The sequence below is a fragment of the Vidua macroura genome, chromosome Z (genome assembly GCF_024509145.1).
Source record: "Vidua macroura isolate BioBank_ID:100142 chromosome Z, ASM2450914v1, whole genome shotgun sequence".
In the NCBI taxonomy this organism is placed as follows: domain Eukaryota; kingdom Metazoa; phylum Chordata; class Aves; order Passeriformes; family Viduidae; genus Vidua; species Vidua macroura.
The window spans coordinates 15999362-16015810 of NC_071611.1; the positions used below are offsets into that span (position 1 = coordinate 15999362).

Consider the following 16449-nt stretch of genomic DNA (forward strand, 5'->3'; position numbering starts at 1 on the left):
CTACCTGTGCCCTTCACTGTGATACTACCCTAACTTATATTCCATACTATTGTATATAGCATGCAGGTGTTTCCTTCTTTCAGCTGTTTCAAAGAAAACTCTATCTTGACACTTTTATTAATTTGTAATTCCAGATGGCTTTATAGAAAGCTTGCTAGTTTTCTAAAAAGTGCTGTTATTGGCACATGAAATCAGAATAGTGAAAACATAGGTAGCAATTGGGAAGTCTTCTTTGGCTACGTACAAATATGCCTTTCTGCTTTGTATGCTTTCAGACTGTTAAAAAATAATGAGAAGTTAATGGGGCCATTTCACTTTGTAAAAGGAGGGCCTGTTAACAGTTTCTGCAAGATACACATTTTGACGTCAGTTATGTCAGAGATCAAATGTTTGTTCTTTCTGCTTGCTGATCTGAGCTCACTGATTTGGAAAAGTCCCATGGTTATTAAGACATCAACACCATCTAGTACACAGTAGAAAGTTTGCTCTGCTTTTACAGATGGTGTTTGGCAAGACGTAAGAGATCCTCAGGTGCTTCTAGGGAAAGCAGAAGACACAGTAGTTGACAGTAAATGATAGTAGGCTAATAGGGAGTAGAGGAGTGAGATAGATTTAAGGCCTTTGGAATGAAGCCTTGAATTTGGAAATTCATGGAGGAGGAACAAAGCCCAGCCCACCTCTTCCATGCAGGTTATCTGTCACATGCAGAATTCACAAAATACAGATGTTACAAATGAAAATCTATGTGCTTTATTGAATAAGCACAGTATGCTGTGTTTCCAAGGACTTCTACACTTCGGCTCCTTTAACGAATTTTCAGTTTTATTTGCATTGTTGTAAAATAGTTTCCATCTGAAAGAATTGCAGCACATTATTTTTGAAATCAAGGACATAATTTGTAGCTATAGTTTGTGATGACCCTGTTCCTGTGACCCTGGATGTAATATCCAGTGTCACAATGGTAGTGTGTTTCACCTTGAAGAGCAGGTTAGTGCGTAAGGACTGCCACTTTAAATGGAAGAAGAAGGGACTCTTGTAGGTTGTCACATCTTCTGAGTAATCAGATGTATTCTGAGTATTTGTCAACTTTGATGGAAGTGGTATTTTCTGAAGTTCCACATTTTCATTTTTTTTCCCATCTAAAAGCTAAAGGAGGAAGATAGATGATGTGATATTTCTTGCAGTAAACCAAAACATTACAATATGAACAAATGTTTTTTATAGTATGAATAGTATGATAAGTTACTTTTCAAATCCAGCCAGCAAACTAAGAAAAAAATGCTCATCCTATTATGACATTTTTAAAAGACATCCAAGTAGTGTGCTGTATTCCTGAAACTAGGGGGAGGAAGGAAGGGAGGCCAATGATAGAAATCAAACAGTATCAGAATCTTAGCATTATGCTCAGATTAATTGCTGAGAGACTAAAAGATCTGTCAGGGCACTGAAACTAATGTGTGTTATTAAACCTAGGTAAATAAAGGTGGTGTGAACAGCTGACATGACCTAGAGTAGATGAACAGTCTAAATGGCAGTTTTGTGTTGGTTTTTGCTTGCTGCTTTCACTGTAGCACTTCTGCTGGCCTGATGATATTACAAAGACCAGGAGAAAGATGAGATTTTTTTTACCTTTTACTTTATTTGTGAATTTCATCACTTTGTGTACTACTTCTGATTTTCATCTTATTATTTTTGAGGCAAAATGCAAAATAAATCAGATAGGTAGACTAATCAGGGGTTTTTTTTGGTTGGGTTTTTTGTTTGTTTGTTTGTTTGTTTGTTTGGCAGGCTTTTCTTGTTAGGCGTCACAGGCTACACAGTTTCTGATCTGTTTTTTTAGCTATTCACTCTGTTCATTATAGCATTAATTAGCAAGAACAACTTTTTCCGGTTTTCACAAGTACTATCACAAATTTTACATAGAAGATTTTACTTTCAGTCACCCTTAAAGCCTCCATAATCAATTGTGGGTTGGGAGATCTTGACAAGGTTTCAGACCTAATTGTTTGGGGTTTTTCTTTACTTTTTCCCTCCTTCTTCTTTAAATTCATATAACACTTTGTTTTTTTTTTCTGTCAGAGAGACAGAAAAGATAGATTTTTTAAAATTACTTTTTTAGTGGCATAAATGAATGGTGTTTATGATGCAGTAAAAAGTTTGCTCTACTTTTGCAGTAATAGACATAAGAGATCTTTCAGTACTTCTGCGAAGAGTGGAAGTCACCGCAGTTGACAATTGAGGTTCATTAGGCCGACAGGCATTACAGGGATTGGGTGGATTAAATGCTCTCAGATTGAAAATCCAAATTTTTTTAGATTTGAAGCTTTTAATGACTTTTAAATGATTGTTGAGTCCATTGCAACATGTAAACATGTAAACTTCGTGACCAGGATACATCAGTTTAAAAATATGTATGTTATTTTTTACTCCTCAGATGTTTCAGATATGGGAGCATATAAGTTTGATCATAGATGTCTACATGTCCTTCTGGTACAAAGTGAATCTATTCCACAAACTAGTGTTTGGGATATTATTAAAAAGAAAAATAGAGAGCTGAATTGTATATATTTTTTTTTTTTCTTGTAACTGAGTGGCTACATACATTACCTCAATTTTTATTTGGAGACTATGTAACTGCCCAAGCACTCGTGTATAAAAAATGTTCTCTGACATTAAAAGACATAAGGTTTTTGGAGAGGGGGTTAACTTGTGATGACTGTTGAGAAAGTTGTTGGATCTTTGATGTGTTTTTCCCTTTACTACTCTGTGCATTAAATTATGCTTTCTTTCACTTCTTTAGATCTGTGTATTGGCACTCTGCCTAGCAATGCTTGCAGGTTCCTAAACACCACTCTTCATTGTCTGGTAAACTCAGAAGGAAGGCAATTAAACCATGAAAATTATAGTCAGCGTTGTTTTAAAGCATGGAGAAAAGCTTCTTTAAGGAGCTAAAATGTAATAAAACCAATATAAGTCCTACTATTCACCTGAAGCTAACAAGTCATTTGCCTCTTGAGCCTTCTGAAAATAGTACTGATAGTATGCTGATACCGTTGGATGGATTTTGTATTGAAACAAGATGTATATAGGCAATTTTTATGTGTGCCAGAGGATTTTTTTGTGTCCCAAACCCCTTCATTTACAAATAATCTGATAAATAATCCTACTGTTCAAATTCTGCTGGAGAGGGTAGGGAAAAATGATTGACAGTTTTGATCGACCTAAGTTTGTCAACTAAATTTGACAGTGGTCCAGAGTACCAGCAAGTTTCATGGAATAATAAACAAGATAAGATGAGATCTAATTTGGAAATCCAGTGCTGTTGTGCATATTGTGTTAGTTGGCAGAGAATCCAGACAGGAGGGAGACTTTATAAATGCATCATCGGCAAGAGAAGTTTGTTCAGTGCCTATGAAGGTATGAACTCAAATCTTTATAATTTCAAAGAAGCTTTAATAGTGCCTTTTGATCTTGGAGCTGCCTTCAGGTAGCTCCAAGAATACCATGAATGGTTTTTGGGTACTTGAGCTTGGGGTAGGGGAAACACAAGAGAACAAGTATGAAAAGAGTAACTTTTCATTAATGAATATGTGTTCATGGATTTCTTCCACTGTAGAGCATTTTTGGCTTAGAAGACTTGCTTCTTCTGGCAAAATTTTGTGTAACAAAGCTCTCCAGCTTCACAGTAGAGCTGAAATCCGGCAGTGTATGACTGTCCGAAATGTGGTTTGGTGGAAGAATGCTGTCTTACAGATCTGCAAGTCCTTTTAGTGAGTTGAAGAACTGACTTTAAAAGCTACTCTCACAGCTTCCATAAGGAAAATATCTCTGAACAAATCTTACCAGTAAGAGGAAAATAAGGAAAATATGTGCATGCAAACAAAACAAAACAAGGAATTCATTCACCATTTCCCATGGACAGGAAGGAGTTCAGCCATTCCCAGGAAAGCAGGGCCCCATAACATCTAATGGTGACTTGGTGTTGTGGTTTGACACGGAAGTGAATTTTCTCTGGAAGCTGGGATCAAACTAATTAGTAGTTAGGTTTAGATATTGGTACTTGGAGTGACTACTGAAGGTATAGATATTCTTCTGAGAACACTGGAAGTTAAAAGTAAGAACTCGTAAGAGAACTCTCTCTTTGGTTTTGGTTAGAATGCAGTGCAGACCTCCCCTGCCCAGCCACAGGCTGGGGGGGAAGGGAAGCCATGTGGCTTGGGAGAGGTAGGCCCAGGGTGTGAAGGGACTGGAACCGAGCCAGCCCCTGCGGATGGAAGGGTAGAGAAAATCTGAGATGTCTTTGGACCCCCCCCCCCACCCAGAGGGAGAGAGAGTGAAAGAGACAGAGACTGTGTGGCAGTACGCTGGTAGAGGAGAAAGAGGTGTGGGGGGGAAGGTGCCCAGCCGTGAGAGTTGGAGTTCTGGGCCAATATTTCAGCCATCCTGGGAGTCCTAGACTTTTAACCCCTTCTTAGATAATGAAAGCTTTGTGAAATACTACTCCTCCTTGATTTGAAAGAAAAAAGAGACAGTCTGGGACCTGAAATGTTAAAAGAAGAACTCCTAAGTGAGAAGAAGTTATGAAGTGTCTTCTGGCTGGACTTTTCTTGTATAGCCATAGACTGAACCAATTTCTCCTGCAACAGAGACTGCATTTTTAGAGAGATGCAATGGTGAGCCAAGAGACCTGCTTCAGCAACAGCCCGCACAGGAATGGAGTGAACAGAGAAGAGTTGAGAAGGGTGTGGTGGTGCCCTCTGTCTTCAAGAAGAAGAAGATCTCTGTTCTTGAGACACTCGGCCCCAGGGGAGAAGGAAAATAGAGGGGGACTATGGTCCCAAAAATAAAAAACTGAACTGTTGTTCTTTTGGTCCTTAACAAAACATCCTTAAAAGAACCCTGTGAGCAGTCTGTCCATACACAGTAGTGAGAGCACTGTGATATGGAAGTGTCACAATAGCAAATTTTCTCCAGGCAGTTGCTATGTGTGACATAGAAACACAGAAGAGTTACAATTGTGTTTCCTGAGAGTCTGTAGTACAAGAGAGACTCCTCTCTCCCTTAATAAACTAAAAATTAATTACATAGAAAGTAGTAACATAATCAGAAATCCAGAGTTTTGTCTCACTGTAGTTTATTAGAAATTAGGTAAAAAGAAAAAGAGTGTTTTGGAGAGTTTTCATTCCGAATTCTGTGTGTCTTTTTTTATAGTAGTAGTAGCTTAATAAAGTTTTTCTCTTTGTTTTTAAGCTTGAACCTGCTCTGCTCTATTCCTAATCACATCTCATAACATTTATTTTAAAAAAGTACATTTTCATAAGAACACTAGCATTGTGCCAAAGTCAAACCGTAACACTTGGGAAGGAAAACATTTTGACCACTTTGACCATCCTCCCTTCCTTCTTCCCCCAGCTCTGTATGCTGAGCATGATGCCGTATGGTCATATCCCTTTGGTCAGCTGGATTCATCTGTCCCGGCTGTCTCCTTTCCCAGCTCCTTCCACCATGCACTGGAAGGGCGCAGCAAGGCTGCAGAAAAGGCCTTGATGCTGTGTAAGCACTATGCAAGAGTAGAAAACATTCCTGAATTATCAACACTGTTTCCAGCACAAATCTAAAACGTAACCCCACACTAGCTACTGTGAAGAAAATTAACTTTTTCCCAGCCAAAGTCAGCACACTACAATATTTCTGAAACAAAAAGTTTTCTTCCTCTACCCGCTCCTACCCCTCATCTTTATTGTGAGCTTTTCCTTTGTCAGGTACATACAGAGATTCAAGCTTTAGTTACAGTAGTTTCCTGCTATGGTAACAAAAAAATAAATAGTTGTAGCTTAGCCTGGAAGTGAGTCCAAGACTGTGACCTGTCTTTGAACTGTTAAACCTCATCAGAACTGAGACAGTAGCTGTTGCTCTGTACATTATAAAGCTTGTGAGAAGGCACCATGTACCACTTCAGTAGCTCTAGGGCAGGTGGAAAATACACAAAGTAATACTTCCTTTGCAAAAAAGGAGCATGGGACCAAGAGATGGTTGTCACAGCATAGATTTTGAAAGTTGTTTGACACAACCACAGTTAAGATAGAGCGGTGTGTTTTCTCAAAAGATTAGAGCAAAATTAATTCTATTCTAGATGCCTTTAGGAAATGAACTGACACATACAGGAAAAATTTACTATCTTCATGGCGTATGAATTTTTATATTTGGTAGTTACTGAATTTGGTCTCTCGTCTGTTTCCTATTGTCAGCATTGCAGGGGTATATTTTCACATAAGTGAAGTGCTCTTGAATAATTTGTCTGTCTATGTTGGGAAAAAAACAGGCTTTTCTCCCATGTCTAGCATGAGTGTTTTATTCAACTAGCTTACTGAAAGAAAGCTCCCATGTTGCATTTATGTTTGGCTTTTGCTGAGTCTGTGTGCTCATAATTTAGGAAGTTTTGTGTGTAGTGGAACTTTGTATTGTATCAATAGTCTTGGGAAGTATGTGGAGAACAACAGCTTGGATGGGGATTGGTGTTTTAATCCAGTGATCAGTTATTTAAAAAGTCTTCTACTAGTAATTAAAATGACATTTCTTTACCTACAAAAGCTGTTCAAGCAAGTTCTTGATGCCTTTGTGTACTGATAGAGTTGTAAGCATGGATGAATATTAATATTAAATGTGTGAATATAGGTGAGTGAGATGAACTACATACAATTTAAAAAGCTATAAAAACTAAGTTGTTGCCTTTAAATAGGAGTTCAGTGTACAGGAGACTGCTAATGCACATCCAAATGAAGGAATTACTGATTAACACACATACTTGGAGGCTACAATGAAGAATGTAGTTAGCTGCAGGAGGAGAAGTATGTTTTCTGAGGCATTGTTTTCTTCTCAGAATTCAGTGAATGAAGCCTGAGAATACTTTTTAAAACCAATTTTTAGTTATGTACAAGATGCTATTTGAACTGCTTAAAGACAAAGTGAGATTTTCTTCTCATTTGAAGTATCATTAGATTTTTTCTTATTTGTAATCTATGACTTTTCAATGTGCTGTCTTCCAAACCGTCACAGCTATTTCTTATAAGTGATTGGAGATTATAAGACTATAAGATTAATAACACATGTGATTACACAACACTCCAGAGCATGTATGTGTACTGCTCTACATAAATGTTTTATTGTAGAGCTGCTTGTGCCACAGGGGTGAAATATCTGGGGCAAAAAGGAATTACTCTGCACTGATTCCCTCCTTTAATACTGCCAGTTTCTAAGTATATTAACCAAGTTATAATATGTTTTAAGTATAGTAAGTTCTAAGTCTAGTAGCCAAGTTATTTGACATGATTCTTAAAAAGCCTCACTTGTAGCTGAATGCTTGCTTGGGTGGAAGAATAGTAATAAAAGGAAATCTACAGTTAATAAAAGGAAATTTGTTAAGGCATTGTGATGAGAGATACTTCTTATAATAGGTTGTGAAAAATATTACCACCACCAATGAATGGCTTGATCTTCACTCTCAGCTCCAGATGACCTGTTCTGTTGTTCATAAGGGTAAGTATAATTCCCTTGTGAAAGTATTGGTAAAATCTAGAATTATTTTAAACCGTGTTATTGTACCTTTTTGTTTTGTTTACTTTGGCAGATGCACTCAGAGTGTCTTACCAAGGTGATCTTTATCTTAGTGGTTTATTCTCGGTCTAGAATGGCTTTACAGCTGTGATAAAATACAATGTCAAATAGTTAGAGCATGATGCTAATAATACCAAGGCTGTGGCTTCGATCCCTGTATGGGGCATTCACTTAAGAATTGGACTCAGTGATCATTGTGGGTCCCTCCAACTCAGAATATTCTGCAATTCCATGTTATTCTATGACTTCCTTGCTACTTTAAGGAGATACAGTATATTGATGCAACCAAGGACCTTAGAGTACTGAGACATGCCACTGTTTATCTGGCTCACAAGCTTCATAGTTTTTCCCTTTCAAGAACATCCCATGCAGTAGGCTGAGGAGCAAGATTTCACTGCATACTGGTGTGGGGAAAAGAAGCAAAGTCATGTAGAATCAGTCATATGCTGGACATATTCCTGGGCCAGTGCTGTCCTTTTAGTCTGTGTGGAAAATACTTACAAGGAATATCCTAGATAGGTCACTGATCTTGGTAGTGTGCTGTCCTCTGAAAGGTTTGAATTTAGCAAAAATGGATAACAAATTATATAATTTTTCTGAATGATTACTTTTGTAAAGCAAATACCTTCTTTGTAACCTAAGCTTCTGTTACTAGATGTCGTCTGTTACTGAAAATGGAGACGTTACTGCTGGAAAGCCAAATGAAGAGAAAACATATAAAAAGGTAAATAAAACCTTCAACCTTTTTATTGTATGTTTTTCCCTTCATGTTGGTAATTCAGACCTGCTGTATGTGAATATATTTCAGAACTGATTAAAACCAAGAACAAATAAAACGTGTTCCATGGGGTTTTTGAAATTACTTTAACCCTTCTGTGAAATCATAAGGTATTTCTATCCACCACAGAGCGGACTATTTAAAACTTGTTTAGTCCATCTTTAAAGAATACCATCTTGCTAGATTGATAGAAATTCTTTGCTCTTAGCAACAGATACATCTCTGGGCTTGAACACTGTTGTAAGAAATTTACTAAGTTTCCAAATGCTTTGAGTGTTTATGTGATGTGTCTAGACTACTAACCTGAAAAACAAAGCACCTTTCTAGTACTTTGCCAAGCAGCCCACTATTTGTTTGCAAAGTATTTTTTTTTAAGACCTGTGTAATAGAGGACATATTTAATATAGGAGCATGCATCAGTAGTCCGTTTAGATATTGCTGATAGTGGTTTGGGTTTTTTTTTTCTGATACTGATTGTGACCAGAATTATTTAGGTCCACTAGCAATTTTGATAAGTAAGCTGAGCTATAAAAGCAAATTTTTCTTTACATATCTACACAAACAACACAAATTGTTAGCTACTGAATTTGACCATTTCTTTGAAAGATCATCTCAAGGAAATGGTTGTGGTGTTATATTTTAGTTAAATGGTACGCTCTGTCTCAGCCCTCAAAACTGTATGGTTTATTCCAAGCCTGTGATCCTCCCCTGAAGTATCATGTGTCTGTAATCCCATTGGCCCAAGTCTTATTCCGCACCCACTTTGAATCTCCCTGTTAAGTGTGCTGGGAGGATGAGCCTGTCTCTCTTAGCCGGCTCTCGTGGCCGGTGCTCTCTCGGCCCCTCTCTCCCCCTCCCCTTTCCTCCTTACTCCCCCTTCCCCCCCCTGCCCCCCCCAGACACCATGCTGCCTCCCGGGGGTAGGACCCCCAATAAACCCTCATCTAATGAGCACCCTCAGAAGCCATGTGCAGTCTCCTTGCCTGCCTGCTGCTACCAGCAAACTCGCAGTTTAGGGGGCTCCCCGGGGACACCCCGGAGGGTCCCCCCAAACACGCTGCTACAAATGGTGATTATGTTTTTAAATTATTTCTGTAATCTAGCACTGAGGTCCACATGCTTCTGCAGTATATGCAGTGATTAGGGTTTTTAATCTCTGTGTGTTGCTTACATACTGCTGGTAAAGTCAAGGAGATTAATGAGCTATTTCTTTTACCACCCCTTTTCCTGGCGCTTACATTGCCAGTACCTTGGTGGCCTTAGCATTCCAGATAATTTTCTCAGAAATAAAAGGAAATAATATTTGTTTTAAATACAGGTTAGTTTAAATTCCCCACCTGATGACTTTAAAATATGGAAGTTAGAATTTGTCTTGACAATTAGTATGAGAAAGGAAGAAATGTTTGGTGCCTGAACTTCTCCAGGTTTATGTTGCTAGACTAGACTGGTAATAGCTGTAGGCAAGCTTCTATTTCCCCTGGTCATCCCACATACTCTTCTCTGTTCCTTTTCAACTATAGATTCACAACATTTCAGAGAAAGCCGTAGATAGTCTTCTCACTATGGCATAAATTCTACTGTGTATCTACTGGAAGTCCCTCTGACAAGACCTGTGATTCATAGCCACATCACAATCACAGATTACAGCGACTGTCGCCTCCAAGTTCTGTCCCTGAATCACCAGTTGTATCTTATTCCAATTTATTTCCTTTTCATATAATTACACCTTCAGTTGTTCTGTGTTCAAGATCCTGTGCTGCATATGCCCCTAATAGTTTAGTATTATTACCTAATAGTATCATCATACTCCTCCTTTTTGTGATAATTTTAATAAAATATTAATAAATTTTGATATCAAAATTTATCCATGGAGAGCTAACCGGTAACATATATTTACCCGATGCCTCACTTTTAACAATGTCTCTCTTTTCTTAAGTCAAATTCCTTAGAAACTTTGCACCTTCTGTTAAATATTGAAGACTCTGCTTGGGCAGGGATGTTGGTCCAGATGACCTCACTGATGTCCCTTCCCACCTAAACCATTCTGTGATTCTGTGATCCTCACCTCCTTCAGATATTCCATATATGTTGTTTCTTTTTTAAAATGGATTTTCAGACGTATCAATGGTATATGTCTGGAAGTATAGGGTAAGCCTGGTAGGACTTGTGTTCATCAGAGGCATTTCATATCATTTCTCATTTAATTCCATGGTTTTAGGTAAGTTACACAGAGAAATTTTGCTCTGTAGAAGGCTTGTTTGCAGCCAGAAGCTACCAGTCTTAAAGCGCCCACAGTTGTTCCATTTACAGTTCTGCAGTCATGTATTGTTTAATTAAAAAATACTTACAGTCCTTTCTGTGACTTCCCGTGCCACTTTCTCCAGAAGTCTGGGCTGGGGAAGAGCTTGTTTCCTCAGCTGGTGCTTTTTCAGCTACTTGGGCTGTTTCAGGTAGTTATAACTGCTATCTGTGTATTGCAAACTTCTGTAGTAATGACTGTTTTTCACTGCTTTAAGTTAACCTGAGTTAGGTGAAAACAAGCTATCTTCAGGAAAACACCTCTGACTTCATCCATGATAAAACTTTCCAGAATAATAAGTAGTCTGTAAGGCTATCGGGTTTTCCTCTGGAATTTTAGATTATTGCAATATTTCCTTTATTATTTTGTTCATCTCAGCTAAAATAGAGGTAGGTAACATCTTTATCTGAATTAATTAAATCTCCAGCTCTTCAATTTCCTCCAGTAGTCAGCTGACTTGCCATCTGTGTGAATGTAAATATCTTGAAGTTCAAGAAATTTCTTACATTACTACAGCCTTGTGAAAGGGCTTACATGAGCATCACTACACTATCCTTTTAGACTCTGAAATGCATAATTGAACCAAGACAGAGCATGATTTTTATTATGAATCTTGCTCCTTCTTTCCACTGTTTTCTTTTTAGCTTTCAGTTTTTCTGCTGCTGCATTCTGACATAAATGCTCTTCTGGCTTTTAATTGTTATTATCTAGTCAAAGTCTTGAGAGAAGAGGGAGCATAACTTTCTGTTTATTTGTTTTTAGATTTTTGGATAGATTTCGTTGTTGTTGTTTTGCGGTTTTTTTGGTTTGTTTTTTTTGTTTGGTTTTTTTTGGTTGTGAGTTTCTTTCTCCCTTCTGAAAACCAGGGTGTTTTTCTCTCTTTTAAATGGTGTTTTTTAAGGTGGGGCTGCTAAGCTGTTCAGCTGCATGCATTTTTTACAAACATTATAATCTGAAACTACTTATGGGCTTTCTATTTGTAAATTTTGAGAAGTTGTTAAGTCTACAGTGTGATTATGAATAATAAATTGTTTCAGTCACCCAGATCAAAGAACTTAGTTAATGAAAGAGACACTTCACAGACACGTGTTCCATGCAGCTTTTAAGGTAGTGAATTAAAATAACTTTGAGATCAAAGAAATTGTAAATTGTGCAGACTGTGGCCAGTTCTTTCAGGGTGGAGGGCTTTTGGTGGTTAGTTTGGATCAGTCTTGTGTTTCTTTTGCTTTTGGTTTGGGGTTTTGGTTTGGGTTTTTGTTTGCTTGGGTTTGTGGTGGTTTTTTTTTTTTTTGGTTTTTTTTTGTTTTTTTTTTTTTTTTTTTTTTTTTGTCTTTTGTTTTTTGTTTGTTTGTTTGTTTTTGGGGTTTTTTTTGTTTGTTTGTTTTTTTGTGGTTTTGTTGTTGTTGTTGTTGTGAGGGTTTTTCTCAGAGAGAAACAGGGTAAGGGATATAAGAGAGACTGGTTGTTTGTACCATTGCATGCTTGCAAAAATCAGGTCACCAGACTATAGTTTCTCTTGGATATTTGTATCCAGTCACTGACATCAGGAGTATGCAGTTGCCGCTTTTTTTCATTTCCTCTCTATTTTGGAGATTTTGTTGTGAGAAGTTGCTGACACACAGGCAGTTTCTGCATTGCAATGCCATCAATCACACAAGCCCTGAGTCTGCTCCCTGTCAAATCAGATTTCAGTAGTATCCCGATGCTTAATAATAGGATGGTAGCAAGAATGAGGCTCAGACAGGTTTGTCAAAGCACATTAGAAGTGTAAAAGAAAATCACACCAGAAAATAGTATAGATGTAAATGTGCACTTGTGAAAATCTGTTACTGGATTGCCAGAATCTCTGTTTAGCCTGAAGGCTGCCACACAAGTATATAATTAGAGTTTGTTTCTTGTCATTACATATCTTGCAGCTCTTCTGTTTAGCCTATTACAAGCACTTTATGTAACCTGTTCAAAACTGCATATCATGAGTCACTTTGCCAGAAGCAAGGGAAATTTGCCTGGATAAAGGAAGCCAGCTACTTATTGTTAGAGCTTGCTAACATGTGCAAGCAGCATTGCTACATCTCTTTTAGCATTGACTTATGCCCTGCATGTAATGCCTGCAGGTAGGGTACTTTTTCTTGTAGGCATTGCAATTTCATCACTGGAAGTTTTGCTGCACTGGGACCTCAATGGCAGATTTTATGCACCCATAAAGATACTAAAATGACTGTGACTTTGCCTGGAGCTATGGCTGCTTCCAAGCACAGAGGTCTCAAATTCTTTTCCTCAAAGACAGAACAACTAGAGTAGTTGGGTGCATGGCTACTACTGAAGCTTAAGCATAAATGTTTTGAACTGGAGGAAAAATTAATTGAAAGCCATGGAGTCACCTGAATCCAGTTTTGGAAAATGAAGGGAGATCAGATTCAGCTTGGATAAGGAAATCATTCTGATTGCAGTTGAACTGTGAGAATTGCACAGACACACACACAATGGGCAGGAGTCCATCTTCATGAAGAGTGACCTGCAGAAGGTGGGCAAACATCTGCTAGAGAGAAGTGTGAACTGAAGAAAGATTGGAGGGGTACTGTGACTGTGGTGACCCATGGTCACAAGTTGTGGAGAAACGGTAAGATTAGTTATTTTAATGGGATTTTCTGGTAACTCTATTTTCATGTCCCTATTTGTGATTTATTATGTGTCAGCTGCAGAAAGCATGCTGAGATGGGATAGCCACCTCCCTCCAGGAGTTTCAGTGGAAACAGGGTCAAGTGTTGTTTCAATGAGACTGTAAGCACAGCAGGCACTCAAAAGACAAGACAGATCAAGTGCAGGAGCAATAATCACATGTACGTCTTGAAATTTCCGAATATTCTAAGCAAGCTATTTTTATATATTGCTTGAGGAAGATGTATTGTTTTTCAAAGGGTATTCTCCTCAGATGGTTTGACTTGAGAGTTTACACAATTTATAACATCTTTTGTCTTCTCAGAAGTCTGGAAATGATAAACTGTGTTTGCAGGGAAGTGATAGCATGGGTGGATTTCTGGTACTTACATTAACTAGTAAAACTGAAAAACAAATACCTACTTGTAGTAGAAAATTCAGATCTGGCATAAGCCATGTGGCTTCAACAATTTTGATCAAGTGAGACCTATGGATATTTTTCTTCCTTTTTTAAAGAATTTATTTATTTCACTAAGACTTTTGCCTGAAGGCAGGTAGCAGTTCTACCCTAATTCTGTTCATTGTCAACAGAAGACAAGGGTGGGATAGTGAGGAAGTTGAAAGCAGATTTCTCCACATATAGTAGCAGATAGAAATGAACCAGTGACAAGTACTTTGTGGGATGCATGGTTGCAAAGCAATGTAAACCAGTGAAGGCTTCTGTTCAGATGTCTATTTCTCCCCATCTCTTACAAAGAGTTGTGGTATCTAGGTATCTGTGCCATTTCATTTGGCAAATTTAAAAACCTATATGAATGACAGTAGTAGGGAAGGTAAAAGAAAGCAATCATTTTGCCTTTCACAGTGATAATGAGGTAGAATTTCCAAGGTAGAGTTAATTTCTCTGCATCACTTTATGGCACCTGCAATAAACCAGCTGTCCTCTGGAAAAATCACCATCTTTGCTATAGAAAGTTCATAGATCAAACTTCAGCTGCAATAAAATGTTATAAAAGGGGAGAACAAAAAAACAAGGACAGAGTTCACATTCATGTGGTCTTAAAGGGTTTCCCTTGGATGTCTACTTTTGAAGAAGCCTAGAATGTTAGAGTTACATTTCATGAACATGTTGTAGGAAATGCATATAGATTTAGCAAAGAGCAATTGAGACTTGAAAGTTGCACAGAAAAATAACTGAATGACAATAGAGAGGAACTTCTATTAAATTAGATTAAGCATGTGGCCTCCTGCTCAGCTCCAATCTGCTCATGGTTTGTTAAATGATTTATGCCATTAGTAGTCCCATACAATTACCAAGAAATTATAAGGACACTTGTTTAAAGGAATAAATCCATTTATCATATCTAAAATCATTGTGTACAGTGTAGTCTGTACATTTATTGACACATTAGTGTTTTGTCAGGTTTGCCAGTAATTTACAACCTTCACACTCTTAACAGAAACAATTATTGGCCAAATCATAATATACAGTCTGAAATTACAGTATGCATATTTTTGCCATCCTTGAAATTTTTTTGATTACTTTAAAGGACAGACTTTTTCAATCCTTTCAGTAGCCTTGTTCCTAACTTGTACAGTTGTTAGATAGTTTCAGTTAGTTGATTTTTTTTGGTTGGGTTTTTTTGTGGTTTTTGTGGGCTTTTTTTTTTTTTTAATTTGGTTATGAACTGCTTTTATATGCATAATATATGTCTGAGTAACACCTTTATTTTATTTAAATAACAAATTTAAGTTTTAGAAGGCTACCTGAAAGTGATTATTTGTAGGAAAAACAATGTCTAAATCCTGCTTAGTTTATTTGTGGGATCATGTGCAAACTTAAGACCTGATTTGAGAGGATTTAATTTCTCATTTATTTTGCTACTCTGAAAAAAGGATTTCAGCTTACAGTAATGCAGAGCAAGTGGAAGACCAATCTGCAGAGAAAGTAATTTAAGAAAACAGTGCATTGAGTGCTAGAATATTTATCAGTGATGCAAATATTCCATATACCTGTAGTCTATATTATATACTGCTGTTATGCTTTGAGTCTGCATATAATTTTTCATATCTACAGGCTCTTTTAGCAAAGCCGTATGACAAGTATGAAAGTATGTATAGTTACTTTTGACAAGAAGAGGCAAAGGTATGTTTCATCATGAGAACAGTTTCAGTTTTTTATGCTGGGATAAAAGCATCAATGCACCTGTGCAGTAGACAGTAATATCCTAAACAGCAGAAGGAGGATAGGAGAAGTTTTACTTTGTGCCCCTTTATGTAACAAAGACAGCTGTCATAGTGTACAGCATTTGCTACAAATTCAATCACTTTCATAACCTAAAATTCATCAACATTTTTATCCTGCTGGTTATTATCATCCCTTAATATTTCTTGATCTTCAGAAGGTTGATAACAGGTTAAATTATCTGTGACTCATCGTACTGTCACTGTGCGCTGTCATCTTTACAGTTACAGTTAATAAATAATCTCAGGGCCATTTTCTGAACCTCTTCATGAGACTACTGGGAAGAAAAATTTATTTCAGTCTCTAAAAGACTGAAAAAACCCATGGTGCAGAAGGTTGCTGAATTTTGTTGTTTGCTTTACAGCAGGATAGTATTCAAGACAAATTGAAATAAATAAGGGGCTTAGGTTTGAAACTAGATTTTGATGCATTTTGCTGTCTTATGCCATTAAAAGAGGTGCCCAAGTAACAAAAAATTCACAAGAGACTTCAGTTTTTCCAGTTGCATTTGCAGTTTCCTAGAAATGCATTTTTGTTGTAATAAAATGGATGTTTCAAGAACATTTCCCCTAAGGCTTAAGAAGGATCTTCTTTATATTTTTCTTGGATTTAATGATGATAATAATATTATTAATAATAGTAATATAAAAATTAAGACAAGTGATGTTTAAAAGACAAATTCTAAGGCTTGTTCTGTTTTTATTTTATGGACTGTGAAAAGAAATATTTGTCAGTTGCTAAGGTCATACTGTGTTACCACCCTTTGGTCGTAGTAGTGATTGACAAGAGGTGGACTTTGGGCCAGCAGTTGCCTTCAGCATACTGTAGCAGCTCTCCATTTGTTTCAAAGCCGTT

At 37.3% G+C, this 16449-nt stretch overlaps 1 protein-coding gene across 3 annotated transcripts in view; it reads left to right on the forward strand.

Annotated features, from left to right (window-relative positions):
- Positions 1-16449, forward strand: part of PIP5K1B (phosphatidylinositol-4-phosphate 5-kinase type 1 beta) — a 99802-nt gene that overhangs the window by 28825 nt on the left and 54528 nt on the right. For all 3 annotated transcript variants that reach the window (XM_054002862.1, XM_054002861.1, XM_054002863.1), the window contains exons 4-5: positions 7455-7536; positions 8270-8338. In XM_054002862.1, the coding sequence (XP_053858837.1) occupies positions 8270-8338 (69 nt within the window). In that variant the 5' untranslated portion in view covers positions 7455-7536. The remainder of the gene's footprint in view (positions 1-7454; positions 7537-8269; positions 8339-16449) is intronic.